The 27525-nt window shown below is 61.4% G+C and overlaps 10 protein-coding genes across 10 annotated transcripts; 4 read left to right on the top strand and 6 right to left on the bottom strand.

Moving 5' to 3' along the window:
• Positions 1–307: 307 nt before the first annotated feature.
• Positions 308–3769, bottom strand: COLE_07159 (uncharacterized protein; the record flags this gene model as incomplete). Its single annotated transcript, XM_018421419.2, has 5 exons — positions 308–2181; positions 2225–2700; positions 2739–2960; positions 3015–3488; positions 3594–3769. 5 exons carry the CDS (start codon positions 3767–3769, stop codon positions 308–310), a joined length of 3222 nt encoding a protein of 1073 aa, XP_018278003.1.
• Positions 3770–4335: 566 nt separating this feature from the next.
• COLE_07158 (uncharacterized protein) lies at positions 4336–5613 on the bottom strand (the record flags this gene model as incomplete). Its single annotated transcript, XM_018423509.2, has 3 exons — positions 4336–4899; positions 5015–5326; positions 5401–5613. 3 exons carry the CDS (start codon positions 5611–5613, stop codon positions 4336–4338), a joined length of 1089 nt encoding a protein of 362 aa, XP_018278004.1.
• Positions 5614–5873: 260 nt separating this feature from the next.
• COLE_07157 (uncharacterized protein) lies at positions 5874–8735 on the bottom strand (the record flags this gene model as incomplete). The annotated part of the gene is made up of 3 exons (XM_018423510.2): positions 5874–7660; positions 7704–8500; positions 8623–8735. The coding sequence occupies 3 exons, from the start codon at positions 8733–8735 to the stop codon at positions 5874–5876; spliced, it is 2697 nt and encodes an 898-aa protein (XP_018278005.1).
• Positions 8736–8970: 235 nt separating this feature from the next.
• Positions 8971–10101, bottom strand: COLE_07156 (uncharacterized protein; the record flags this gene model as incomplete). The annotated part of the gene is made up of 5 exons (XM_018426753.1): positions 8971–9032; positions 9064–9187; positions 9220–9265; positions 9302–9888; positions 9940–10101. The coding sequence occupies 5 exons, from the start codon at positions 10099–10101 to the stop codon at positions 8971–8973; spliced, it is 981 nt and encodes a 326-aa protein (XP_018278006.1).
• A 2405-nt stretch (positions 10102–12506) lies between these two features.
• Positions 12507–13541, top strand: COLE_07155 (uncharacterized protein; the record flags this gene model as incomplete). The annotated part of the gene is made up of 3 exons (XM_018425444.1): positions 12507–12532; positions 12666–12884; positions 13421–13541. The coding sequence occupies 3 exons, from the start codon at positions 12507–12509 to the stop codon at positions 13539–13541; spliced, it is 366 nt and encodes a 121-aa protein (XP_018278007.1).
• Positions 13542–13734: 193 nt separating this feature from the next.
• Positions 13735–14220, bottom strand: COLE_07154 (uncharacterized protein; the record flags this gene model as incomplete). The annotated part of the gene is made up of 1 exon (XM_018419380.2): positions 13735–14220. One exon carries the CDS (start codon positions 14218–14220, stop codon positions 13735–13737), a length of 486 nt encoding a protein of 161 aa, XP_018278008.1.
• Positions 14221–14971: 751 nt separating this feature from the next.
• On the top strand, positions 14972–17547 carry COLE_07153 (uncharacterized protein; the record flags this gene model as incomplete). Its single annotated transcript, XM_018423511.2, has 4 exons — positions 14972–15121; positions 15267–15380; positions 15414–16022; positions 16063–17547. The coding sequence occupies 4 exons, from the start codon at positions 14972–14974 to the stop codon at positions 17545–17547; spliced, it is 2358 nt and encodes a 785-aa protein (XP_018278009.1).
• A 2122-nt stretch (positions 17548–19669) lies between these two features.
• On the top strand, positions 19670–22145 carry COLE_07152 (uncharacterized protein; the record flags this gene model as incomplete). The annotated part of the gene is made up of 2 exons (XM_018425445.1): positions 19670–21065; positions 21100–22145. 2 exons carry the CDS (start codon positions 19670–19672, stop codon positions 22143–22145), a joined length of 2442 nt encoding a protein of 813 aa, XP_018278010.1.
• A 477-nt stretch (positions 22146–22622) lies between these two features.
• On the top strand, positions 22623–23838 carry COLE_07151 (uncharacterized protein; the record flags this gene model as incomplete). The annotated part of the gene is made up of 4 exons (XM_018419381.2): positions 22623–22682; positions 22715–22880; positions 23184–23478; positions 23532–23838. 4 exons carry the CDS (start codon positions 22623–22625, stop codon positions 23836–23838), a joined length of 828 nt encoding a protein of 275 aa, XP_018278011.1.
• Positions 23839–23952: 114 nt separating this feature from the next.
• On the bottom strand, positions 23953–26031 carry COLE_07150 (uncharacterized protein; the record flags this gene model as incomplete). The annotated part of the gene is made up of 6 exons (XM_018423512.2): positions 23953–24209; positions 25096–25278; positions 25457–25513; positions 25602–25682; positions 25719–25746; positions 25786–26031. 6 exons carry the CDS (start codon positions 26029–26031, stop codon positions 23953–23955), a joined length of 852 nt encoding a protein of 283 aa, XP_018278012.1.
• Between the last annotated feature and the right edge of the window lie 1494 nt (positions 26032–27525).

Genomic DNA, 27525 nt, shown 5'->3' with positions numbered 1-27525 from the left:
GAAGAGCAGACGTCACGGCATCGCTGTCACAGGTGTGCAGACGCGGCCAAGTGCCGAGACATGTTGCCGCTGCGGGTGGGTGGCGTGCCTCACGTAGCCGCTGGCCGCTGGCGGCTGCTTTGTTGACGGCGGTTGCTTGTGCGGGCGGCAAGCCTCGGATATTCGGACAAGTCGCCGGCAAATCCGGTCACGTGGAGATATCAGTGATCAAGGAGGAGTGTATGCTGGACTATCACCAGAAAGCTCGTGGATTCGACACTACATCTGCAAACTCTACGGAAGATACCACTCCAGCGTCTCCAGCCCACTACTCGACAGTGGTGCCCTGCTCGCGCGCAATTCGCATGTCCTCCTCGGCTTCGGCGGGCGGCCAATCGGTGCGCCCGTCCAAGCCGTACGCGCGCACGCCCGAGTGCAAAGGCGGGAGATAATACAGAGGCCCGTCCCAAATGCGATACGAGTGACCGCGCACGCCCTTGCCCCTGAATTGCGTTGGCAGGCGCCACGGTTCCGGAATGTCGCTCTCGCCGATGTGCCAGTACAGCTGCCCCTCCTTGGCGTACTTTGCCTTCTGGCCGGGCAAAGGGAGGATGAACTTTGCGACCTGCAGCTCGGTGTCGGTGACTGTGCCGTGTTCGAGGCGGGCGAAGGCGATACGCCACAGCCCGCGGAAGCCGATGTATTCGCACCACCGCCAGCGGTCGAGTGTTTCCACATCGATTAGACCCGAGTACTCGTTGAAGAGCAGGCCGTAGGGGTTGGGCGGATCCGCGCCGAGACGCGTCACGAGGTAGCCGAGGAAGACGGTGGGCGTGTCGCCCGTCAAATGCAGCATATCGGCCAGAGCGCGCGTCTGGAGCTCACGGTCGAGCGGATCTTCCTCCTGGCCATTGTGGGAGACGATGACGTCGACACGTTGCCCGTGCACATCCAGCGTCGCGTGGATCGCAGGCGCCAGCTCTCCGTGCGGCGAGGGGAGGAGGTGGTGCGTGCTATTCAAGATCGGGAACTTGGACAGCAGCGCCGCGCCCCATGTGTGTTTGTTGGGCCCGGGGCCAATGTCGACGTAGTACCCCAACTCCTCAGCGATGTAGCGCGTAAGGTCGCGGTTGCCATACACAAAGCGGTGGAGGTCGGTCTCAAGCATGCCGAGCACGTCGACCTGCATCTCCTCTACGAGGGAGGCAATGCGGCGCTGGCTGTCACGCCCCGGCTCGTCAATTCCGAAGTGAACGGTGTAGATGCCGCCAGTGAATATGTTGTGATCGGGGAAGTAAGGCGTCGGTGGGTTTTTGTCTGAGGCCGAGACGGCTGCGCGCTCAAACCCAGTGAGGACGCCAGCGATGGCAATGATCGCGGCTGCAATCACGCTCCACCGGCCAACATTGCGCACGCGTGTCGCCGAACGTGCCTGGAGCGCAGTGCGGCCAGGGAGAGAGGGCTGCAGAGCGCGGGCGGCGCGCAGAGCGAAAGGAAGGGGGACCAGAAGGATTGTCATGATAAGATCGCTTCTCTCTCGCAGAAGCCAGCCGAAGGGCACGAAGGCGTACGCAACCGTGAAGACCGACGCGACGTCAAGGAACGCGAGCCACGCGCCCGCGTATCCCCAGGTGGATGGTGGAAGGGCGGAGGCTGCACGGAAGAGGGCGGGAACTGTCGCCACGAGGTAAAAGACAAGCACGAGGCCGCCGGCATAGCCGACCCAGTCCTGGCGGAAGAGAGCGACGGCGGCGGGGAACGGGATAAGCCATGTGGCTGGACTCAAAGCATCAAAGTTGACCATGGCGCCGGCCGCCGCGACGGCGAGCGTCACACCGCCCCAAGGGTGAAGCAGAGGACCGGTGGCGGGGTACCCAGTCCAGGACCAAGCGATGATCGTACCTGGGTCGCAGACAAATGTTTGCAGCAGGTGAATGAGAGCGCCGAGGCCAAGGATGATCGCCACGCGCTGGGCCCGCGTGGTCTGCACCTCGGCAGGCTTGTCCTTCAGCGTTACGGAAACGGGGGGAGCCGGGAAGAGATTGTTGGGGCGGTAGTAGTATTCCGTGAGTGCGAGGGCGGAGAGGAGGAGACCCGTTTTGTTCCAACCGCCGCTGTCCTCGTTCACGATGGCCCAGAAGGGATTATTTGAATGGCACAAGTACTTGCCCAACATGCAAGCCAGGAGACCGGTGAGGAAAACTGAGGTCAGCCCCTTGCGCACACTCAACCGCGTTGGACTCACTCTTGGCATGCGCGGTCATCTCAGGAGAGCCCCGCACCCGCATGTTGTCGGCCATGAATGCGCACCAGGCGCACCACACCGCACCAACGACGCAGAGGAAACGTGCCGCCACCGAAGGCAAGGCATAACAGCCCAAGCCTAGGCCGCACATGAGGGCGCGGTGGGTGAACTGGCCTTCGCGGGACATGGCGTAGGCACGGTAATTGCGCCTGCTCATGACATGCGGGGTAAGATTGATGAGCACAGCCAGTTCCGAGCCGGTGAGGGAGAGACTCCATACGCTCCAGTAGAACAGCTGGACGCTCACACCGGTAAAGAGCGTCCAGAAGACTGTCGCGAACCACACGTCAGATAGATAAGCGAAGAGGGCAGGGTTGGGGAGACGGCTGGGAGGCGAAGGCTGGGCCGTCCAGTCCTCCTCGACGCGCGCGCGTGACCCAGGGACCGGGGCAATGTAGAGGCCGTGCCCGTTCGCACTTGCAATCAATACATGCCATGTTATGCTTGAACCCACCCTTTGATCGGCTCGTCGCCGCGCGTCATGTCAACGATGCGCACCTGGAGGTGGCCGAGCTCGAACAAGCAGCCAGCATCAAAGGCAACGTCCCAGAGAACAAGTCCCCATTCGAAGAATGCGTACTGGGTGTACGCGCCAGGGACGCGGCGTACCGAATGCTTAATGAAGAAGTGAATGAGGGGCGGGATGGAAAGGATGAAGCCAGCTGCTGTGATGGTGCTGCCGTCAGCCGAAGTCAAAGGCATGCGACCGTGTGGGAATGGGCCGACTCACCGCCATTGACGCGCCTTCTGCGTCGTAGAGTGCAGCGTTGAAAGCACCATCCATGGCACATTGAGTACGAGATAGACGATCATGAATAGATCGTGAAGGTCGTGCTGGTCGCGCGAGGTGATATACATCCACCCACCGCAGCAGAACGTGCGTCCGAGGCCGCACATGGCTTCGACGTCGGCCCAGCCAGCGGGAGCTGCAGGCTCCACATCTTTGGGAGTGGCACCATTGTCGTGAAGGGAGGCGTGATCTTGCTCGTGCTCGTGCTCGTGTTTCCTGCTGCGCAGGCCGTCTGGGGTTGATGCGACTGGCGCGCTTGGAGAGGAAACGCGAGAGAGGGAGTGCGACGCACCCCGTCTGCGAGGGGGATAGCGGTGGGCTACCCACTGCAATGCAAGCAGCGCGAAGCGAGGGAAAGCGGTGAGCGCAATAGCAATCTGGAAGGGCGCTCGCGACGCGGCATGATCTCCGATCCTGGGACATTAGCATGTTGCAGGTGAGGGGAGGGGGGGGCGCGACTCGGGTGGATGAGTTGCGCGTCCACCATCCGTGTTGTGGAGAGGAGTGCGAGTCACTTACGTCGCAGACACGGAAGGGAACCACTCTTCAGGCCACTTGGCGACTGAGTTTTCACACAGCGCCTCCCAGAGACCGCTGATATATCCTGCGGACAGAGCGAGGGCAAAGGCCGTTGCACTGAGGGCGGTGTGTGCGCGCGGCACGAGGTCGCCGGGCACGGCCAGAAGTGTTGCCATGCGTGGTTGGTGGGGATGTGCTGGAGGGCGGAAAGTGAGGGAGGTGCGAGGGCAGGCGCAGGTGAAGGAGTGGACGGGAGTGGATGCAGGAGCGAGGGGGCGATCGTCGCCCAAGCCTGCGACGGGGCCAGAGAGAGGTGAAGAGACAGGGAGAGTGAGCTGAACGTGTGAGTGAGGGTGTGAGTGAGAGAGTGAATGCTGATGATGAGGAGGATGAAGTGGATGGAGTAGGAGCAAAAGGCCAAGAGATGAGCCCGGGGATGCCGAGACCGAGACACGCTCTCAGCTCGATCGGCGCTCAAAACACGCGACTCATCCACCGGCCACCGGATGACGTCGCCCGGCCATGCCGGCCATTCCCTTGCGCCAAGAAGATGAGATCTGGGCAATCTGAGCCGTGCACTTTGCCTTTTAGCCCTCAGTCACACATTGTTCACTTGGCTCTTCACATATATACTCATCATCCCACTCCCGCGCAAGCCGCGCAAGCCGCGCATGCCGCGCACCTGCAACGTCCATAGTCTAAGGATAATACATGCAAGCAACCATACTCTCTCGCTCGCTCTCTATGCCTTGGCCCCCGCGCGCGCCTTCTTATCCTTGCCGCTCTTGTCGCCCTTGCCCTTGCCCCCCTTCTTGCCCCCGAACCCAGGCGTGCCCTTGCCCTTGCTACCTCCCACCTTCTTGTCCTTGCTCTTGTCCTTGATCCCCAGACGCTTGTTACGCTTCCCCTCGGCCCGGCTCGCAAGGTTGTCGTTGCGCTTGGCTGCCTTGGCTGCTGCCGCCTTGGCGAGCTGCTCCTTGCGCTCGTTCCATGCCTTGCCGCTCTTAGCCTTGCGCTTCTCCTCGCGCTTGACCGCCTTCTTGAGCACCTTCTCCTCGTCTGCAATCTTTGTGCCCGCCGCACGCGCCTCAGCCTTGGCCCAGAGGTCGCGTTCCAGCGCCGCCTTGCGCTTCTCCTCCGGCAGCTGCGCCAACTTGCTGTTGTGCTTTTCGAGGTGCGCCAGCGCCTGGGACGGGTTCGCCAGCTTCTTCAGCGGCACCTTTGTCGACTTGGCAGACGGCAGAGCGACGGACGGAAGAATCACGTCGTCCACCTGCTTGCGGATCTCGGGCACGATAAGTTGCGTCTAAGTGTTAGCTTTTGCTTCCTCAAGTGACCAAGTGGCACCACACTGGTCAAGACATCGACCTCGCCTTCGCCTTCGCCATCGCCATCGGCCCCTCGACAGGACCGACACATACCTTGGCCGGCTTGGCATGCACATCCTCGCGCTGCCGCTTGATCGCCTCCTTGCGCTCCTTCCTCCGCTTGTCCCGCATGTCTCCGCGCCGCTGCCTCGCGGCCGCCTCGAGCGCGTCGCGCGACTGCGGATCGTCGTCGAACCCGCGGCTCCGCTTAAACCGGTCGAGCTTGGCCCGCATGCGCTCGCGCAGGTCGCTGATCGACGCAGCAGGGGGAAGGGGCGCGGGAATGGCGGGCGGGAGCGCCGCATCACCCGCTTCCGAGACCTCGGGCACGTCGTCCACCGCCGCCGTGAGGTTCGAGGGGTCGAGCTGTGGTCAGTCACGCAAAGCTGAGCTCGCCGCGCCATGGCACAGTTGAAGCTGGCCTGCAGTTCCTAACGCACCTTCTCCTGCTTCGCCCGCCGCTTGTGCTCCTTGATCTCTTCGCCCGTCTTGCGCTTCTTGTTCTTCATCCAGCGGCTGTCGAGCTGCTCCTCGCTCGGCCCAATGTAGTACTGCTGCGGGATGAAGGAGAGGAGCGTCGCAAACGTCGCGTTGCGCGCATTGAGCGCGGACACGAGGTCGGGGTCGCGCGTCACGGTCGCAGTGGTGGCCATGGTTGTTTGTGATGGAGTCATGAGTTCAGTCGAGCCGCTGGTGAGCGAAGATTTCGAGCGGAGAATGCCTAAGGCACGGGTGGCAAGGGCGGGAGCAGAGTCGCGTGGGTTGTGGAATATCCGCAACTTGTGCAGGTACATCCTCTCTGGATCATGTACAGATGCATCTGTGTCCTGATTGCGAGAACGGCCACGGCCATCAAAAGCTGCAGTCACGACGAGACTACACAGTAGCACTGCATGGTTGCATAATCAAGCTCCTATCGAGGCCGCAGTCCCGCCGGCGCCTCTAAATGCTGCCGCATCCATGTCCCTCCACATAAGCACCCTGCAGTCCACGTCCTCCTCCAAGCCGCCCAGGGCGACGGCACCGCCCCCCGCATAACGTTGTTAGCCGTCAGCACAGTGCGCGCATTGCAACGGTCGCAAATGGCGGTGGGGCGTTCGCCCAGCGGCGCGCAAGTCACGCCGTCGCGGGCAATCGGCTCGGCTGCTGCCGCAGGGGCGAAAAGTGCCGAGCTAGTCGGCATGGCGGAGAGAATGGAGGGGAGCAAGGAGGCGATGGGGCCCAAGTCTAGGCGGAGGAGGGATGCACACGTGTCGGCGTCGCTGGGCCGGGAGCCCTTGCCGACAGACGCAAGGAAGTCACCCCATGCTTTGAGGTCGACGCCCTCGCGCCCCGTCGCGTCCAGGATGCGGGTGGAGGCGACCGAGGTGGCTTGCGCACTCCGCCCCAGTAGCAGAGAGGAGTCGGGGGCCCGGATCGGCCTGTCCAAAGACATGACGAACTTGGCGAACGCGTCGAGAAGCGCGATGAAGTGCGCGAGGATGCGCCGGAGCAGAGGGTGGGCCACGTACAGCAGTCTGGACGAGCCGTCCGTCCTGGGCTCGGTCGGAGCCCATTCGCTCTGCGCGCGCTCGGCTACTGCGTCCCGCATCGTCTGCCCGAGCACGCTCAGGCCCCACTCGTAGATGTCCACGAGGTTCCAGACACTGTCGAGGTCGAATGTCACCCCTCCCTCCTTCTCTTCGCCGCAGAGGTAGAAGGCCTGGCTTCCCTCCGCAATTCGCAACAGCTCGGCAGCGAGCGAGCGCCGCGGGTCGTCGACCAGCGCCCACACCGCCACTTGCAGTCGCAGGATGTGAGGGACATACGAGCGCGAGTGCTGAATGAACAAGCTGAGCGCCTGCTCGAGAATGGCACCTGCCAGCTCGGGACCCTCGGCAGGCGGGACGGTCGCGAAGGCGGCTCGCACTGCGTCGCTCCAGTCAACGCCTTGGACAACGGCAAGTTCAACAGATCGCGCTGCACGTTTAGCGGTCGCCTTCAAGCTCTCGCTCGGGGTGGCTGGTGCTCCCAGACGTGGACTGGGGATCAGGCGAGGTGTGGAAGGAGAAAAAACGCCAACGATACCCATCTCGCCGCGCCGCGTGCCCTGGCTCGGCGCGAGGCTGACCACGCCTGTGGGACCTAGTGCTGCGGCCGGGTCCACTGCCCGCTCCTCGCCCGTCAGCGCGTGCCATCGCGCCGGACCAGTGCCATCCGTATCCCCCTCAGAAGGAGGCACGAGATTGACGTGCGTCAAGACGAGCCCAGAGCCCGAGTTGACCAGGGCGAGAGCGAGCGTGTGAGGTGGCACGTCGGGGAGCGGTGCAAGCGCGAGCAATGTTGTGCCCTCAGGCGATATGGAGGTTGTACGCGCATGCGAAGGCACCCAGTCCAAGGGCGTCGGCGCGTCTGTGGCAGGCCCAAGGTCCTTGAACCCCTCCACTAGTGTTACTGCACGGTGACGCAGCTCGCACAGCTCGAAGCGAGTGCGCAAGCGCGGAGGTGTATTCGGTGCCCCCGAGCTGTCTGCGTCGCGGAACACTCGAACCATGGCCACGCCTGGGTCAGACGGCCCTGAGTCAACACTCCCATTCGCAGTGCCCTCCTTGAGGGGCACGAAGACGACGTGCTCGAGGAAGGCGTCCGGCACGACCGTCGTGTCGGGAAAGGGAGGCGGGCGCGGGCGCGGAAGGGCGGGCAACGGCGTCGTGGCGAGGACTGCCATCAGCTCACCTGCACACAACAGCTCTCTTGGACGTACATGGGATATTGTTCGCGTCCAGGCCAATGTCAATCCGAATCACGCTCAGCTCGCCGTTACGCTCAACAGCGGCCCACACCCCGTCACTGCCGCCTACCATTCCGAGCCATCCGCGCTGTACACGGTAGCTGCTCGTCATGGGCCCACCGTTGGCGATGTCGGCATAACTCCTCGCACCGAGAGGACACCTGAGGGCGTTGATGGTCCAGTTAAGGGGCGCGGCTGCGCCGCTGCCGGTGGCGCTTACGCTTCCGGTCGGAACAGAGTGCGAAGACTGTGTGTCAAGGACAACGGTCCCGGGAAGAGGATGGGGGTGGAAGAGGTACACCAGCTCGCTCGTCAACACGACGAGAGTGGGTCCGCGTGTCTTGGCAGCGCTGTGGCCTGGCGGCGGCACAGGTCCGAGGGCTGGCGCTGCTTCGGCGCCACTTGGCCCTAGTCGCGTACGCGGAGGATAAACGTGTGTCATGGCGAGCACAGGCGCGGAGAGGGAGAAGTTGCACATCGGCATGAAGCTGCCCAGGGTGGTCGACGGGTCGAGAACGGAAGAGGAGTAGATGACAACGCGTCCGCCGTCACTAATCTCCGGGCGCATGGTCGGCCCACTTGCGTGCACGGCTGCCATCCATGCGCCGTCGGGCGAGATTTCAATCGCCTCGGCCGGCTGGAAGAATCGACTCATGGGAACAGCGCGCGGCGCCGCGCTGCCGAAGACGGATGTGACGACATGGTGCCGCCGCGAAGTAGTAGGGGGATACACAAGCGCCGAGGTGGTAGGGTGGAAAGCGCCAACGTGACTAATATTAGCGCTCACATCTCAATAGAGATGACCGGGAGATTTGGCAGAGTCGAGGCCCAAAAGTATGAGGACAAGTGAGAAGCCGTGGAGGGGGGGGGGGGGGAGGGAGGAGAGACGTACTGGTTTGCCTTGACGCGTGTAGCCTCGCTTAAACGCTGCATGCGACGGAGACCCTCGCGAGAGCTCTCGGCCTGCTCTGACGTAGCCGCGGCGGGTGTTTGGACGTCGACCATGGTGGATAACTCGGATGGAACAACAACAAAGCGACGAACGTCAATGGCAAGTCGGGACGAAGGAGGCCGACTTGGATTCACCAATTTGCTTCCGCTCCTCCTTCCCCACTTGTGAGTGGCATTGGCACAGTGGCATCACCCACGACCATCTACTCTACAGTATACAACGTGCGCTAAGATCTGTGGAGAGTTGTGGAAATTCATGTACTGTGTACGCGCGCTAATGCTCAACCCGTCACGCCTTATCCATTTTGAGGATGTCCTCCTCAAGTTGCTGCCCGGTCGCAGGGCACGTCGCTTCCATCAGCTTGGTTCGGGTGGGACTCACCGGCCATGTCCGCACGAAAGTGGTCGGACGCAGTAATCAGCTGCTCCATAGCGTCTTCAGACGTGATATCGCCAGCCTCGTATTCACGGCTCACACGGATGGCGGCAAGGTTAAAGTTGATACGCTTTGGTCAGCCCGCCCACACGTCAAACTTACCAGATCAGCGAGGCGCTTGTTCTTGTCCCGGTATTTCTTCTGAGCACTGAAGTAAGTACGAAGATAATTATCGAAAGCTTACCACCGGTTTTGAGACATGCGGCGCTCACCCGCAGCGCCTTTCGAAAGCTTGGCCTTCTTAGTCGTTGCTGATTTGGTTTTGGTGGCGGCAGCCTTGGTTGCCTCAGTAGCCTTGGCTTTGGTGGTCTTTTGAGCAGGTTCCTTGTTGACCTTGCGTGTGGTCTTGTGGCGATTGGAGCCGCGAGTGCGAACGCTGTTGATTGGAACGTAGTCGTCGTCCAGTTCCACTGTTGCCTCGCTAGGTGTGGCCTCACGGAGGGGGGTATCGTCATCGTTGTGATCGTCGTTCCCAGGCTCGGCCGCCGCTAAGTCTTGAGTCTTCTTGCCCACGTCATCCTCGTCCTTTTCCACGCCAATCTTGGTGTCATCGTCATCGTCACTTTGGTCCTCGCCATCGCTCACGTCGAGACGGCGCATCGGAGCGAGGACAACATGGTGGCGCTGCTGGATGGTGGAACGAGTAGAAGACGACGCAGTGGTTGGGCGCTTGGACTTATAGTCGTACGGTGGGTTGCGCTGCCGAGGGATGGGGCGCACAGGGGTTCCCACAGTGTGGAGGGGCGGGCTCTTGCACTTCTCGAGCAGCGACTGATGTCAGCTAGTCCACTGATCACCTCAGACAGTGCTGGCAGTACTCACGAGGTTTCCCCCGGCGCCGAACCGGGCCCGCTTGGGGTGTAGCAGAAAATCACTAGGTGAGGGAGGGTCGCGGATCGCGTTCGGATGCTGGTCCAGTGGGGTTAGGTCTCCGGCCTCACCCGGGGGGGTGCATGGAGGATATGAGGTGTCGGAGCTGGACATGAGGGCGGCAAGGAAAGGACAATTGAGGATGATGAGGCGAACGATGTTGTGATAAAAGTTGGAGTGTTTGGGAAAAGAAGATCAGCTGCTGACTCGAGCATTCTGCGCTGTGCAAGCGAGGGATCGCCACTACTACCTACCAGAAGCTCCCGTCGTCGTCGCTGTGTGCGCAGGTGTGTATCGAAGGCGGTCCTGCGTAGGGCGCACCTCCACCGAGCAGCCGCGGATCGATTGTCCCCCCAAAGGTGAGGCGGGTGGTGGGTGAAGAGAGAGGCGTGGGGAGACCGAAGGGATAGGAGGCGGTTGAGGCGGACGACACCTCGGCGCCTTCAGCAACGGCAGGGGGCGCGACGCACTGCGGTCAGCAATCATCGAGCATTACACCGATCCGACAACAGGGGGCCGCTTCAGTCCGGACTAACATAATTTTCAAGCATGCCCGCATCTGCAATTGCACCCAGAGGATCAATATTCTGAGCGAGTCAGTGGCCATTAAGAGTAGACATGATACTCACGCCGCTGCCATTCTGCCACTGCGTGTAGACCCACTGTTTGACGTCATGGTCATCCATGATGAGATGCGGAGTGTGTGGGGTTGGCTGCGGAAGGGTGTGGCGTGCGCCGATGAGTGGGCGCGAAGCGAGTTCTGAAACGCGCAGGAGTTGGTGAAGGGGTTTACTGATGTTTTGAAGGAGTGAAGCTAGAGTGAAGACTAGTTGATAAGTGAACGAGCAGCAGATGAGTGACTCGCTCCTCGGCATCGAGTGTCCACTGACATGAACAGATGACAGCGCCCACTCCGCCATCCCCTCCTCAACATGCACGCAGCATGGTAGCCTGTAGCCTACCTAGTGCGCAGTCGCCGCAATCGGGCGCCGCTCATCGTGTAGGTGGTGGATCCTCGTATCCTCATGCGAACTCGAGCCACGCTCGAGCCTCGAGGCTGGTGGCGGCAGGCCTCGTGCCAGGTGTACGTTGCGGCCAGCAATCAGTGATCAGTGAGCGTCAGTACCTCGCTCTGGCCTCAGATAAACCTGCAATGTCGGGTTCAATGTCCTGGAGCAGCAAACAGATGCGCGTTGCGCTGCGCTACAATGGCAACACCCATGGTGTAACACAACTGTGAGCACGGGATGCAAAGAGTGGTCCGTGCAGGCGTCGCTGGCGATTGCCCGAGGCCGAGGTCACGCGTACGCAACAAGGTGTGGTTGCGGGATCGCGGGCGCAATTACGAGGTGCGAGCTGCTCGGTCGAGATCATGAGCCATGTGAGTTGTATACGTATTGGAGGTCAAAGCTTCTGAATGTGTTCGCAGGGTCACGAGATAGCTGGCTTAGCTGATTGAAAGGCTTATGGTGGCTGTGGCGATCGTGGTGAAATGCTGGAAAGGCCGAAATGTAAAGCTTGGGTTTTTGTCTTGAAGGCTTTGTCCCTCGGGATGCGGTCGCAGTTGCTCGACGCGTGAGTACGCGCCTGCGCGCCTGCCTATTGACAATCTGCATCCGGCTGTCTGTGGTCCTTGATTGCGAGCCCAGTCATGTGTCTTCTTGATCATGATTGCCTGTTCGCGCTGCTTGGGCTGCTCGATATACTCGGCTTCAACTGTCCGATCAATGGTGAGGTCGTGAGTGTATCAGCAGCCGTGAATCAGTACGAGTAGAGGGAAATAGAAAATTCTGCCGCGACCAAGATGACGTCAAAGAGGCAGGCCCAAGCGTCGGGTGCAGATGGTGGGATGCAGGGAGGCGAGCAAGTTGCGAATAAAAGGTATGCAGGTAGAACGGGTAGAATGAGAAGAGCTGTGGACCGCAAATGAGTCTGTTCAGAATTGAGAGATGTTGGAGAGATGAGAAAAAGGTTGAGAGTGGATAAGTGGACTAGTTGGGGCCAGGGGTGAGACGCGTCGCGCGTCGCGTGTTTTGTAACGGGTTTGAGGAGGGATGGCACGTGGAATGTGAAACAGGGTGGATGCTTGGCTTGTTCACTTTCCTTTCATGGCTCCCTCCCCGTCACCCGACGACTCCAAGACACGAGTTACATCATGCCCTCTACACCCAAGGCTTCTTGGTGCAGCTGGCCAGCTGGTGGCAGGCATGGTGGACTGGTGGATTGGCTGGCGTACACTGCCTACGCAGCTGCTGGACGCAAGCGTGAGAATGACGCGTGTCAATCAATTGTATGTACAGTATAATTGAGAATTGAGAATGTGAACTCGAGGAGGAGGAGGACGAGGAGGGGAACACGAAACGCTAATCTCTGGATCTCTGTACCTCTGTAGCTCTGCGCTGCCCCCCTCTATACCCTCTATACCCTCTATAGATCTATAGCCCCCTCTCCATCGACCATCTCCATCTCTCAATCTCTCATCAATCTCATCTCTCCTCTTCTCTCTCTCTTCCCACAACATGAACCGCAACGACATGCTCAACAAGTCAGTCTCCATCTCCTCTTCCACATCACACCTCTCCTTTCGCCACCCCTTCCCACACTGCCCCCGGCTTCCTTCCCACCACTCCCCCCCCCCCTCCCTACGCACTCATCAACCGACCTCGTGCTAACCCCAGCCGCCAGCGCACTCAGAACGGCTTCGCCCTCCCTAGCCTCGACAACTCGTCCTCTTCCTCCCTCATGGACGCCGTTGTAGGCGGCCAGCAGCGCCCCACCGCCTCGGCCAACACCATGCCCACTCTCTCAGAGGGCGTCGCACGCCGCAACCCCGGTGCCGCTGCCGCCGGAAAGGACGACGTTCAGGTTCAGGAGCTTGAGCGTACTCTTCAGAAGCGGTGAGTCGCTTCAACAACAGCGCTGTTCAGTTCTGGCCCCGTCAGCTCTCAGCTTGCCAGTGTTGTGTCAACGAGACGAGGGAAGGTCATGCGCGGGTCGTGGGTGCGAGCTGTCGGAGCGACCACTTTTCCAGTAGGGCAAGCTACTCGCTCGCCACGACTGTGAATGAATGGGGCAATCACGCCGACATTCCATTTCAGCTTCATCTATTCCCACGCCCCGCGCGCGATGCTGTGGCAAGCAATCGACCTCTTTGCCACCCTCTGGTACATTGTACACGAGCGCGAAGCCATCTGGGTGCGCGAGTGACTGTCGGCAAGGATGAGCTCGTTGCTTGCCTCTTCCACGTTCTCATAGGAATGTTTGCCATCCTGAGGCTTGAGACGTGGCGTGCGTTCCCACACCCATGACCCGATCACCACCTGCCCCCCTCTGTTCCCATCAAAAGCATTCCTTTTCCCCTGCGAACTGTCGATCCTATGATCCTTATGTTCCTCTGATATTGAAACAATTGAAACATACACGCTAACCCAAGGCGGTCGCTCATTCCGCACCTCGAGAACGAGCTCGCCGAACTTGAGGCCCAGATCAAGGCCGCCGAGGAGCGCCTCGCTCGGGCTACCGGTGCACAGGCTGTTGGTGGGACAGCCCAGTAATAAGGTGAGTGCCCCCGCATCTTCCGCTTGCGTGGTCTTGCCCGATCCCCGATACAACTCTGTGCTGCCCAAGTTGCCAACTGTTGCTAACTGTTGTCAACAATGGTGTCGCACTCCCCTCGCGCCGCTGACCCCAGCCCGAACATTGCAAGGCCGCGCACATAGCCGCCTCATTCATTAAGCAAGATCCCATTCATTCATCCCTCGGCGCTGAGTGCCTAGCTCCGCGGGGCACGTTGTAAATGTAGCAGGATGTAAGCTGAGACGAGACGGGGCAAACGCTTTGTGTTGGCGAGCGCTGTGTGCCGGGCCTGGCCCGAACCACGAACAGGGCGGGGGGGGCTAGGCCAGACCGACATGGCATTGAATCGCCTGAATGTCCGCTGGCCGCTGGCCGCTGGCCGCTCGTAAGTGTGTGTGTCAAGAGGGGTGTTTTCCCGGATCGGGTCCTCTCACCCGCCCAACCCCCGTCGTCGAGGTACGTCCGGGATCGGGACAGGAGAAGGGGCGGGACACGGCGCGCGTCAAACGGGCTGCTGCTTTCGGCAGACGCGTCGGCGATCGGCGACGCTAGTAGATTACTCGAGGCGACGAGTGCCAATGGCGTATGCACCTGGGTGGAGCGGAATGGTGCTTTGAAACTCGTTGCCAGGCCGCCCAGCTCGATAATATCATACATCTATCATTCCGCGATTCCGTGTGATCTCCACTGCATTTGTTAGACTCAAAGCATCGGCCTCAGCCCATACTCACATCTGTCGCTGATCGCTAAAGCATATACCTATGATCAAGCCACACGGGTGGAGTCCCTACTGAAGCAGCAGCCGCTGTTCTGACTTATGACTTGGACGCGCAGGAGGAAAATCAAACCCGACCGTAACGGCATTGTCCTCCACACCAGATCGCCGGGCCGACTCCGCCCCTCTGCCGCCACCCGGAGTGATTCTCCGCCAATTGCCGGAGCCGCGTCTTTCCGACCCACACAAACCTGGGGATGCCACGGAACTCATACCATGGACAGTGTACACGCCAGCACCGGCATCAACGCGGGTCCATCTGCAGATCTGCAGAGAGACCATGCTGCTATCATATGCGATCTGTTGTGGAGGTGCAGGCGGGGCAAGGGGAGAGCTGACGGATCAAGAGGTGGGTGGCGGACGACGGTGGCACAGACTTTACGTAAGGTTCGGCTTGGTGGTCGGGCAGCGTCGATTGCCGCCGTCTCGCTCGACATCTCATCTCTTGTCCTCCCACTCATCCATCCTTTCCGCTCGCATCTCACGACGATACGGAAACACTAGGCCCCTTATTCATTCGACTGTAGCCAGCCCGCACCGCTTCGCCCACGCCCCCGCCCCATCAGCGCCCCGCTCATTTCTTACACCGCATATCCGCTGCCGCGTCTCTGCCCCGCCGCCTCAGCTCCTCGCATGCGCCTCTCCCATCCGCCGTCGCGCCTGTCCCCTCCCCCAGGCGCATCCATGCAGGAGCTTATAGCGGGCGCGCGTGAGGCCGTCCCGGCTGCCCCTCCGAAGCGCAAGGACGAGGAACGCGTTCCGAAGCGCGGGTATCGCGCCTGTGTGAGTGATCTTTGGTGTTGGATGATCTTCCTTGACTGTGGACAGCATCGGGGTGGAGGGTGTCGCCATAGTGGTGTCCCTCCACCCTTCAACTTGCTCGGCCCAAGCCTCGCTGGGCTGCACTATGCTCCAACGCTGACTCCAGGTCCACTGTCGCCTCCGGAAAGCCAAGTGCGACCTCGGGGACGTCAACGCCCCCTCCGAGCCCCCATGCACACGCTGCCGTCGCGAGCAGCGAAACTGTGTCTTCCTTCCTAGTGTAGGTGCGCCGTGTCGGACTATCTGACATCAGAAACGCCGCAGAAAGACTGGCGACGAGGAGCTCAAGCCTGAGATCTATCCCGCGCATGGAAGTGCCGGTGGAAGCATGGGCGCATTTGCTACTCCAGGAGGTGCAGAAACAAGTACTCCCTCTCATCCCGTAGCAAACAATTACCCCGCTCAGCCTAATACACTCCGGCGCCCTCCGATGCCGGGCGACGATCTGCGGCCGTGGCATGATACCATGGGGCTCGGCGGGTTCGAGAGGGCTTCGCCATATGTCGACCCACCCACGCACACCACAAGCAGCAGTCTCGGGTCAACTTCTACAACGAGTCCCAACAACCCAACAGGATCGAGAAGGCGACGCGAGCCCGATGCCACGAGGCGGATTGTCGTAGCGAGCTTTAACAACGAAACAGACGCGCTTGAGATTCTCGCCAAGGCTGCTACAGATGCCGATGGCGACGGATCTGCCGAGGAGAAGGAAAGCGCGCTCGAGCGCAAGCGCGTATCTTGGGCCGACGATGCGGGGCGACAGAACATCAACGAGTTCGTGCTCGTCCGACGCGGGATTCTGGACGAGCAGCGCCTTGAATTGCTCGTGAAGGTGTTCTTTCAGCACCACCACCCTGTGCTTGTGCGTATCACTCTCACCCGACCTTCATAGCTGACGTTAGCCTATCTTCCAGACGGTTCGCATCCCGCACAACAAGACGCAGCTAGCTGCGCTCGCCCAGGACGATCCCTTCCTCCTTTCGGCGATTGTGTGCGTCGCAAGCCGACATCATCCCGCGCCTGGAATGAAGGAGGTGCACGAGCAGACGTATGCGCTGGTGCGCGACGTGCTGGCCGACTATGCGTGCGCGGGCTGGCAACCCTCCATCGGTTTCGTGGAGGGTGTCCTCATCCTGGCTGAGAACCTGCCTCGCGAGCGACAAAGTGCGACTTCCGCCGACTTCTCGGGACCCGCGATGGCAGGTCCGCAGGGCCTGCACGGACTGGAGAACCGACGCGCGTGGGCGTTGACTGGCACAGCGATTCGTGCAGCCTACGGGTTGGGGCTAGACCAACTCGCCCTCGAGGACGGCGAGCGGAACGCGGATCTTGAACGCGCCCGCGGCGTCTGGACCTGGTGCTACCTGTATGACCGCACATTAGGCCTGCGCACAGGCCTGGCTTTCTGGTCTCGCGGGCCGACGATTTGCTTCCAGGGCTACTCGGACATTGCGCAGACCGGCGAGGCAGCCGCGCGCGTCAATTTCCCCTACATGATGCAGGGAGAAGTGGTGGACGCCAACGACAGCGCGTCAATGATGCAGGCGACGCTCGAGCTCACACAAATCATGACGAATGCACACGACATTCTGTTTTCAACGCCGTCGCGCACCAAGAACCTCGTGCGCAAAGGCGAGTACTTCAAGTTTTTGGACCACTTCCGCCGCGCGCTCGACTCGTTCACTCTCGCGTGGAGGAACAAGGTGTGGCGGCTGGAGAGCACGCGCGAGCTCACATGGTGCACGTACCACTTTGTGCGACTCTATGTGGCGGCATTTGCGTTCCAGGCGCACGTGCAGCGTGCGCAGGAGCGCGGTGAGGCAGAGAGAGGTAGTCCCCGGCAGAACGGTGTCGGTTCGATCTTCCCGCGTGGGAGCGCAACTTCGCCCGACGCGCTGTTCATCTACGACTCGATTGATGCGGCGGCCGAGATCCTCAACATCTGCATTCGACTAGGCGAGCGCGGCGTGATCCAGTACCTCCCGAGCCGCTACCTCATCAACTTTGCGTACAGCGGCACGTTTGCACTGAAAGCAGCCTACTCGGGCGCAACCGGCAAGGAGGAGGTGGCGCGGACGACGGATCTCGTCGAGCGCGTATGCGCGGCACTCCTGCACGCGTCGCCGGACAAGGACCATCCTGCGTCGCGGTACGGGCGCATGCTGAGCCTCCTGTCGCGGCGGCTGGGCGAGCTCGGCGACAGTGCGGTGCCGTCCCGCTACCCGTCGCCTGAACCTGTCGTGGAGAAGCCCCCCGAGATGCCTGATCCTGCGCTGTTTGGGCTCGATCAAGCGGCGCTGTTTGACGACATGGGGGTGGGGTTTAACCTTGACGGCTTCTGGGAGGACTTTACGCTCACGGACGCGGGAGGGTTCCCGTTCCGTTAGGAAAGCGCAGTGGAAGAGGGGCGCAGGAAGCGGAGAGGCCGTTGTCTAGACTAAGCAAGGCATGTACACAGTTGTATGTCCAACTCGGGGTGCTCGGGGTGTGTGCGCCTTGCCTTCTGGCACGCTGGCAGGCTCAGTCACGCCGTGTGAAGTAAGAGAGGCGCAGTTCACTACCCTCGACCGCGGCCATCGGTCGCTTGACACCTGCTCTAGCTGCTCCATATGCTAAGACGCTGCGAGTGAAGTGGAAAAGCATGTGGCTCGGTTGATTGTCGTTTGCGCGATGAGCATATGCGGCTGTGCTGCACGCAGACACATTTCGGGGGTCGATTAGACATGGCGCGCGCAGCAGTGCATACTGCATCGGATTAGGATCGGGTGGCATTCGCGTCCCAACGCGCCCAACGACGAGCGGTGCGGAAGCGAGTGCTGCGAGCTTGCATCAAGTGAATCAGACACCTACCGTGCATATGTGCATGCATTCAGATGCCAAGCACGAGTGGGCGTCACAGCCAATGCCTCTGTCCACAAAGAGTACAAAGCTACCACTGCAATGGCGACATGCAAGCAGCGTCAAGCAGCGCGCATTGGAGCCACGAGCCACACCTTGGCCACACTTTTCCCTCGATCAGCGTCACGCTCTCCTCATTGCTCATAGCCAGACCAGCAGCTGGTCAGCTGATCTCGGCTCATCGATCACGTTGTTCCTTATCGCATGTCACCGCGTACCGCGCTCATGCAAGTGGGCCGCAGCCCCGTGCCTTCGTCCGCACGTCGCGCCTTGACCAATGCACCGCCTCACTTCTATCTCCTCGGTCCCTCGGTCCCTCGGTCGTATCTGATCAAGCGGTGCTGCCTGCGCTCAGTCCGCCAAGCCGCGCGTCAGGATCCGCCCTCGGTCTGGCGGCCGGCGGACGCTGGCGTCAGTGTTGGTGGCCCTGCAGCAGATGGGGCCAGCAGGTCGGACACATGGGAACATGGGAACATGAGATCTCGCAGGCGGCTCGGCGTCATAGGCAGGCTAGAGGCTAGCCTCATGGCCTCGGCGCTTCGGCACGTTGCGGTGCGGTTAGATGCCACGCCACGGACATGAGGACATGGGGCTGTAGTGGATGGATGAAGAGTGCGACGTCAGACGAGATTGGGGTGCGCCAAGGACATGTGGGGTGGCCCGAGAGCGGAGATTATCCGTGCCGGCATTCTTGGTGCATCGCCACCCAGCTCCCAGCCAGCGAAGAAACGTTTGACATCATCGACTGCTGGAGACCTTGAGAGAAAGCGAGGCTGCATCGAGAACATTGCATTGCATCGCATCGCTTCGTCTTGGTCGTCTTTGAGCTTTGTCATTGCATTGCTTGTTGGACGTTGTTCCACTCGTTTCTCATCACAATCACAGAGGGCACACGGACCTCTGACAATCATCTCGCGATCTCGCAACAACAAACACCACGCAACGGCAGTCACCATCAAACACATCTTGATCCCTCCTCATCACTCCTCATCGTCCACTACCACTATACAACTTCCATCACCTCTTTCTCCACACGCACCACACATGGTCGACGCCGCCTGGGCCCCAAGCGCCGATGACCCATTCGCGCCTCCCGTCTTCAGCGGCATTGACGGCGGCTACCCCGCATTCCTTCACACACGCTCCGGCTCAAACCTCGCCCTTCACATCCCCCCACCACCAAACTATGGCAAGCGGAGCTCATATCCCATCACCAGGCGCATGAGCAGGAGCCACAGTCACACTCAGCTCAACCGCGACGCTGGCTATCCTCCAGGCATACTCATAAGCTCCCCGAGCCACCCCGCGGCCAACACGCCGAGCGCTTCCAACTCGGCCTCTTCCCATTCTCACAGCCACGGCCACAGCCACCTCTCGAGCTCATCTCACCCATCTCTCAACTCGCATTCCTACACACCCTCCTCCCTCCCGCCCCCCCATGCCACTCCCCCCAGCCGCCATGCACACTCGCATAGCGCCCCCCCTCGTACCGCCGTCCGCTCAAATACAGCCCCAGTGTCTCCCACCAGCCCGCACCCTCCCTCACAGCACGCCCACTTCGCCCTCCCCCCCAGCACTGCGCCGCTTCCCGTCTTCGCACCCACCGCCACCATGTCGCCAGGCATCTCCGCCCCGTCTTCGCCCACACCCACCGCTGGACTCACCGACACGCCCAGGCCTCGCGTTAGAATGAACAGCATGCCCCCGCCGTCGGCCCCGACTGACTACGTCGTGAGACCGCAGAGACCGCAGGCGCAGAGTCACGACGCAGCAATTCCTCAGTATGTAGATCCACCGCGTGTACAGAAGCCATTGCCTACCGCACTCCCGCCACCAGTTGGCAAGCCATGGGTCCACGATCCCAGTCGGCCCAACTTCCTCCCACCCGCTTGCACCTCGCAGCCCTCACCGCTCATGCTCCTACACGACACGCTCGACATAGCACGCGACTATCGCGAATTTGTTGACACGGTCGGCCGCCTCGAACACGAGTATGGTCGCGCCCTGCAGGCGGCGGTCAAGAAGTTTGAGGGGCGGTTGGATGCAGTGAACACTCCGGCGCCAGGAGGAGTAAAGCCGCCCACGACGACTCTGACAACGGGGATGCGAGGCCATCTTCAAGAGATGAACACGGTCGCTTCCCTCTTCACGAAGCGGCAGGACACACTTGCGAGCCAGCTCGGCCACCCGCTGCACAATCTTGACCGGCGCATCGGCGAGAGCACGCGCCGCCTCGCGGTGTGGAACAAGGAAATCCGCGGGCGCTGGGAAGAGGGGCGGCAGCGCGTGGACACTGCGCGCGCCAAGTATGAGGCGGCGGTGCGCGAGCACAGCGCCGCCGAAGTCAAGCTGCGCCAGTGCACGCCGCCCGAGCTCAGCAGCACACCGCAGGTCGGGTCCGAGTGGATCAAGCATGAAAAACTCGTTGCGGAGCTCGAGCGCGTCCGCTCTGACAGGAAAAAGGCGTACATTGTCGCCCTGGCGGGCGAGGGCGCCAATGGCGGCGGTGGCCGTGACGTCGAAGAGGGCGGCGGCGCATGCGGCTGGGGTGAAGAGGCACGCCAACTGTACGGCCACGTGCAGAATACGATGCTCGAGCTTCTCCGTCACCACGTCGAGGAAGATCGCGCGCACTACGCGCTCCTCGGCAACGTCATTTCCCGTCTCGAGGCGACATACGCCGCCGTCGACTTGGTGCGGGACCAGGACACTTTCCTCGAGTGGAACACGAGCAGTAGTAGCGAGGACGAGCACGCCAGCCCACGGATACCGACGCCCGACTTGTCTGACTCGTCGAGCTCTGCGGAGCCGCAGTCTGCCGACTCGTCGCATCCATCGCTCCGCTGCTTCTCTTTCGTGGCGCCTCCAAGCGCCCAGTACGAAGAGGCAGTGCTTGACGCGTCCAAGAAAGACGATCGCAATTGGCTCATTAACCGTTGGCTTATATCGTCTAACGAGCTCAACACCTTGACCGATGGGTTCAGCAAAGGCCCAGCGGTTGTGAAGCGTAAGCCCTGCATGTGGTATTCAGCTGACCGCAGGCGACGAGCTGGCACGAGCACGCCAGAAATGCCTTGATTTCGCGGCGAACCGCGGCATCGGGGACCCCGACGAGATGTGGGAGCGGCGCATGAATGTCCTGCGCGAGCTGGGCGTTATTGAGCGCCGCGTGGTCGTGACCAAAGCTGAGATGGCGTGTCTCGAGGCCGTCCTCGGCCCCAATCCGCGTCCAGAAATGACGCACGACTTCAAGGAACGCGCGTTCGCCACGCCGTCGCAGTGCGATGCCTGTCACGAGAAGGTATGGAGCCCGATCAAGTCTGAGCTCTCGTGCCGCCACTGCGCCATCGCACTGCACAAGGCGTGCGGGCTGCACGTCGAGCCGGAATGCACAGGCTTGAAATCGCGGCGACGGCTCACTTCGGGCGGTCGTCTCCGGCGCTCGCTCACCTCTGGTGCGATGAAGTTGCGCCGTACGACAATCTACGAAGCCCCGCACGGCGGGCCTGTCGAGGTACGCACGGCGACGCCAGCCCACCGGCACCGCGAGCCGCTACGTGACGACGAAGCGATAATCTCGCCATTCTTCGAAGCGGACACGGAGGCGGATCGCGCCGCGATCGCCGAGGCACTGGCCCCCGACCGCGGCGTCCAGCTAGCGCGCGTGCGCGCATCCTTCCCCGCCGGCGGGATTCTCGAGCTGAGCGTGCGTGCCGGTGAGGTGGTGCGCGTCCTTGAGCCGGACTTGGACGGCAGCGGCTGGGCAAAGGTTCGCCGCGCGTTCGACGCAGGCAGCACGGACCAGGAGGGCCTCGTGCCGCTGTATGCGCTCGCGCTGGTTGGCTCGTCCACCGCGCCCGCGGACGGAGGCTGCGGCATCTTCGTAAGCGCGGACTTCACGTTCCCGCCCCCAGAGCATACCCTGGGCGTGGGCGAGATTGCGATTTCCAAGGGCGCGATATACGAGCTCACGCGCGTGGGTATGGCATTCGACGAGCTCTGGTGCCAGCTCCTTGTGCCTGGGCCGGATGGCGCGCGCGTCAAGGGCGTGGTGCCGAAGACGTATGTGACGGTGCTCGACATGTAGTGCGAGCTAGCGAGAAAGGAGCTGGCGAGGGGAGAGAGCGAGGTGCAGCGAGGGCGAGCACGGCGAGCAGGGCGAATGAGAGCGGAGTGAGGCAGCGTGCGGACAAGAGCCGAGCACGAGCAAATCTGGACACGACGACGACGACTCATGCCTTGCACCACTGTGCCGGCCACGGCAACTGTTGTACCATTTACATAGAGGATGCATACACGTATTGCATTGAATGGGGTATGTGGCCAAATGCAAGAGGCACTAATTGTGTCTTCCGCCACCAACGCGACTTTTGTTCCCTCGTCAATAAACTCATCTCGACTCGTCGTCTCCATCATCCCTCCATCTCTCCATCCCTCCATCCCATCCATCCTCCTCATCTCAACACGTCCCAGCACTGCCCTCGGTCCCCCTCCCCCTCCTGCCCTGCCCTGCCTGCCCATCACACACGCCACGCCCACAGGCCCCAGCTATCCACCCCGCACCATGCCCTCCGTCCTCCTCTTCTCCGGCCTGCCGCTCGACGTGCGCGAAGCCGATTTGGCGGTACGTCTCCTCCCTGCCCGCACTGACAGCAGGAACTGCTCACCGCCGAGCCCACCCGCCTCCCGGCATCCAGCGTCGCCGTCACCGCGCTGTACAACCAGCACGGGACGTTCCTCGGCACGTTTCTCGTCGAGGTCGGGTCTGACGGCGAGGCGGAGCGCGTGCGCCGCCAGTTCTCGGGGCAGGTCATTGATGGATGTGAGTTGTGGGCGTTGTTCTCTCTGCGCGCTCTCACATCCGTTTCCGGGGAGGCGCTCGACTCTGGTCCTCTTTCATCTCTCTCTCTATCTCCTTCACCTCCCCCGTTCTCTCGCACCACTCCCCTCGTTATCGCCCCCGTCTCGTCCCCGTCTCCCTGCACACCCACCCGCTCCGCGCGCTGCACTTGCCCGCTACACCCGCTCGCTACACCGCTACACCGCTATACCGCTACCCTCCCCCTTCGCCTGCCCGTCCTCCTCCCTCCCCCCACTCCCGCTTCCCACTCCCCGCTGACGCCAGCACACACCCTCGCGGTTCACCACGTCCTCCCCTCGACGGCCGAACACCCCTCCGCTGCGCCGCCGCGCGCCCTGATTCCGCCGTTTGGCGCGCAGCCCGCGCCAAAGCCCAGCGTCAAGGGCCGAATCACGCCCGCAATGCCCGCGCCCGTCGCGGCCAAGCCCCGGGCCAAGCCGGCGCCGAAGGGCCAGAGCCAGAGCCAGAGCCAGAGCCAAGAGGAGCGCGCGCCGGGGCTCAAGCTCCTCTCGCGGCTCGGGAAGGGGGGCAAGGCCGGCGAGAAGGAGCGCCAGAAGCAGTGAGTGCGGTTGGATGATTCGGGCATAGCGACCAAGAACACGCTCACGCCAGGCTCTTGGAGAAACAGCGCAAGGCCGTCGCAAAGTCCAATCCGGGCGAGGTATTGCTTTTGCGTCTCGCTAAGCCGGCAAAGGGCAGCCCGGCGGCGAAGAAGGCGGCGGCGCATGTCCAGAGCAAGAAGGCTGGTGCGAAGGGCGCTGACAAGGTGTCGCGCGCAAAAAAAGCAGCCGCCAAACCCGCGGCTATGGATGTGGACAAGGCGCCAAAGCCCAAGCCGCAGGAGAAGCCCAAGCCTAAGACCCAGACCGAGCTCGACGAGGAGATGAAGGCGTACGAGCGCCAGCGTCGCTTCGCATAGCACTCTATTGTGTGTACGAATGCATTTATGTACAACCGAGAGCTTTTGTGATGTCCACGCTCCGCCCTACTGCCCTACAAACTACAGGTGGTGTCTCTGAAGACTGTTGAAAAGCTACATACGGGTACCGGCACCAGTGGCACCACCGCCCTCGAGGTCGCGGAGACGCTTGCGCTCCTCCTGGACAGCGGCGAGAACCTTGGCGGCGTCCTCGACCTTGGCGTGGGCGAGGGCACGCTCGTCGTCGTGCGCCTTGTCGTGGATGGGCTCAACGGCCGCCTCGGCCTTCTGCGCCCGGTCAAGGTCGGCCTTGGCCGCTGCGAGGAGCGTGTTGTTCTTGTTCGTCATGTACGAGAGGAAGATGTTCCAGCCTGGTGTCAGTCTTGCGTAGCGTAGGTGAGGGAATAACGATCCCGGAGATGTGGGAGGGACAATAGCAGGCAGGAGAAGGGTGGAGGGAGGGGAAGAAACTTGTTGGGTGGAGGTGTGTTGAGCGGAATCACAGGGCGGGCGAGCGGAGCCGGCAACCGTCTCATCTCAAGAGTGACTGGCGGCTGCGACAACAACCGGGGTGACAACGGAGAAACACAGGCCCCCCAAGTCCGCCGACGATCGCCGACGACAGATGGAGCATCTGATGCGGCGGCCGAACCTGTGAAGGATGCGGCGATCGCGGCGTCCCCGCCACAGCAGTGGATGAATGACAACAGATCTGGCGACGACCAGGAATGATCCTAGGGCCGATTGGGGTGTACAAAGGAAATGCCGCAGGATGATGGATCGGATCGTGGGGATCCATGGGGCCATAGGTGATGGGGAAAGGATGATAACGAGGCCGTCGGCGAGGCGGCGAACAAAGAACAGGGGGGGATGGAAGGGGGGAGGGGGCGAAGCAAACGGCGGTACGCCACCTGCCTCATTGAGCGGCGGGTCCGAGGGTTTGCGGCGTGGCCAGACGGTCCGAGGGCGGAGCGGCGCAGGAGAGCACTGAGAAGCTTGGGGCGCGTGGCAGGTACACATCTGCCGGACGCCACGCCACATTGTTTCGATCGTTGTCTCGCACCGCTGCAAGCCTCAGAGTCACTTGCTTCACACCTCACACTTTCCTCGCGTCACTCCCGTCTGCCTGTCCGCAGCCGGCTGCCGTTCCGCCCCTAGTCGGAATTGGCAGAATTGCCATGGTACGACAAGCTCTCGCACCCGAACTTTGAAACCGCCACAGCCACGCAACAAACACTTAGAGCACAAGCAACTCACCGAGTCCGACGGTCTGGTGCACCAGTAGGCGGTGGTGGAGGGGAACCCAAAGGAAATTGACGATCTGGGTGGGTGCGAACACGGCCACACACTTCGAATATGCGCCAGGGAAGGCGAAGTGGACAAGCTCGGCGACCTGGTCACCGGTCTTGCCCTCCATCATGCCTGTCCAACTCCAGAAGGCTGGCGTCAGCAAAGTGGCACAGTTGGGTGGCAAGGGTGGTGGCGGTGGAGGTTGTTGGTGGCAAATGGAAATTCGGGGGGCGGAACTCTATCGGAGGCGGAGCGGCGCGGAGGAGCGTTGGAAACGAAAATACTCCGATGCGGAATGTATGGCGTCTTGCCGCGCGTTTCAACTTACTGGTGACGATGAAAGGCCCCCAAACGAGCTGGTCGAGACTGACCTTGGCGCCGAGAGCTAGTGTGAGTACGGTACAACCGTGCACGAAGTAGGTGGAGGAAGGGTGACGCCTATCTAGGTAGGGCCCGAGCATCCAACGACTCACTGGCCCACTTGTTGGTGAACTGGACCTTGTCAAGGCGGGCGAGCCAGTTGTGAGCGAGCGGCGCGAGTACAAGTGCGCCGTCTGGGGGTCAATGGAGCCTGGGAGTAATGAACTCACACACTGCCTGGCGGGCAGCACGAGTAGGCTATTGGGTTCAGCGGCGAGGAAGGTTGGATGTACTCACGTTGTATTGAAGCACGACATCGTCGGCAACGGGCTCGTAACCCTTGGGCTGCGGAACAGCGTCGGGGCCAAGACTGCGCCCCTCGATGCCGAACTGAGCAATGGCATCACCAATGAAGAACATGGTGCCCGAGGTGACCATCTTGGTGCGGAGAGGGCGAGTCGCGAGCTGGTTGAGGTAGCCCTGCCAAAGGCGGGAGACGCCCCGCCGTGTAGCGAGGGTGGCGTTGACGAAAGACGCGTTCATTGCAGAGGTGGATAAAGGGGATAGGAGGTGGGCAGGAGAGTAGACGGAGTGGAGAGTGGATAGGGCAGAGAGTACAGAAGGAGCGGGAGTAGGGAGGGGAGGAGGGGGGGTGGGAAGACCAACTTGTTCGTTGATGTGTCCTTTATTCTGTCATCTGGGAGGTGGGTGCAAGGTATTTGTAGGCGATTGGTATTTTGGGTGTGGGGGTGAGTGGTGGGGTTGTTGTTGTCGCCCTCGCGGGGTAGCATGGACCGTGGGAGGCGGGGGCCGGGGGAGGGGGAGGGAGGGGGAGGGAGGGTGACAGCGACTAACGGTGGGTGATGGGGGTGCGAAGAAGGGAAGAGTAGCGGATGAATGGATCGAATGGAGGGTGGCGTTGTCGGCGGTCACTAGTGCACAGACACACAGTCACCGTGTACCGTGTGGGCGACGAGGACGAGGGAGGAGGAGGGGCCGAGGGCTAAGACGATGGGGAATAGGGGGTTGATGGTGATGATTTGAGTCGGAGAGTGGAGGTTGTCTCGCGAAATCTTGTCCCCCCTATTCCCTGTGTGGCCTGTGGATTCCTCGTCATCTCCCCACTCCCTGATGCCGCCCGCGGTGCTAGCGTCCAGTTGATAGAATGCCATGATGAGACAGCACTAGCAACGCGCAGCACTACGACTACTATTGTTCTCTCACTCCTCTTGTCGCCTGATCACCTGTTGCCAAGCCATCGACGCCTCTCCATTCTAATCCACCAGGCCTCCGCAACTGCATTCAGTAGGTACCTGATGGCCGTGTTTCACAGACCAAGATGGACCTCGTGCGAGGGAGAATTCAATAGCAGGCAGCAGTGTTCCACAGCTGATCGACTGGCCAGCCACTGCCAAGAAGGATGGCGTGGGCGTTGAATGACTGACTGGGATCGTGTCTTGTTATGATGTTTTTTGCACGGTCGAGTGTATGAATTTGTGAGCTTGTGACGATGAGAAAGAAGAGACGCGCGAGACACGGGGGCGCGATAGCGATTACCTTGGTCATGTGGTGTGTGGATCTCGGGACCTCGGGCTTGGCTGCAGAGCGCCGAGAGATCCACAATCCTCGATTTAATCGATCCATCGATAACTTTGATAATCCGCAGGCCCAACAGGCCAACAGGCCAACAGGCCCGCCGTCTCTGGCCGCTCTTCATCCGTCAGCAACATCCCACACGTGGCTATTACATAATTACACGTGACCAACGACCGCCACAGACGGAGGCTGGTCAAAACACCGGTATGTCTGCCTGACACCTTATGCCTTCGCTAAGGGCAAGGCTCATGCCGCTCACCGGGAGCAAATGCAGGTCTCTTTGCGCGTCACAAGGCTGCGCATGGGTGAGAGAGACCCTGCCCTTGCCCCCGCCCCTTGCTTGCCACGCCAGTCGTAGCTGGGACTCCACCTCGAAGGAGCGTGATGACCGCCTGCCTGCGCCAACTCACCCTTCCTCACGTCCTCACCATCATTCATCTC

The sequence above is a fragment of the Cutaneotrichosporon oleaginosum genome (genome assembly GCF_008065305.1).
Source record: "Cutaneotrichosporon oleaginosum strain ATCC 20508 chromosome Unknown ATCC20508_contig06, whole genome shotgun sequence".
In the NCBI taxonomy this organism is placed as follows: domain Eukaryota; kingdom Fungi; phylum Basidiomycota; class Tremellomycetes; order Trichosporonales; family Trichosporonaceae; genus Cutaneotrichosporon; species Cutaneotrichosporon oleaginosum.
The sequence above is the reverse complement of the archived record's forward strand: the minus strand, read 5'-3'. Positions and strand labels throughout refer to the sequence as shown.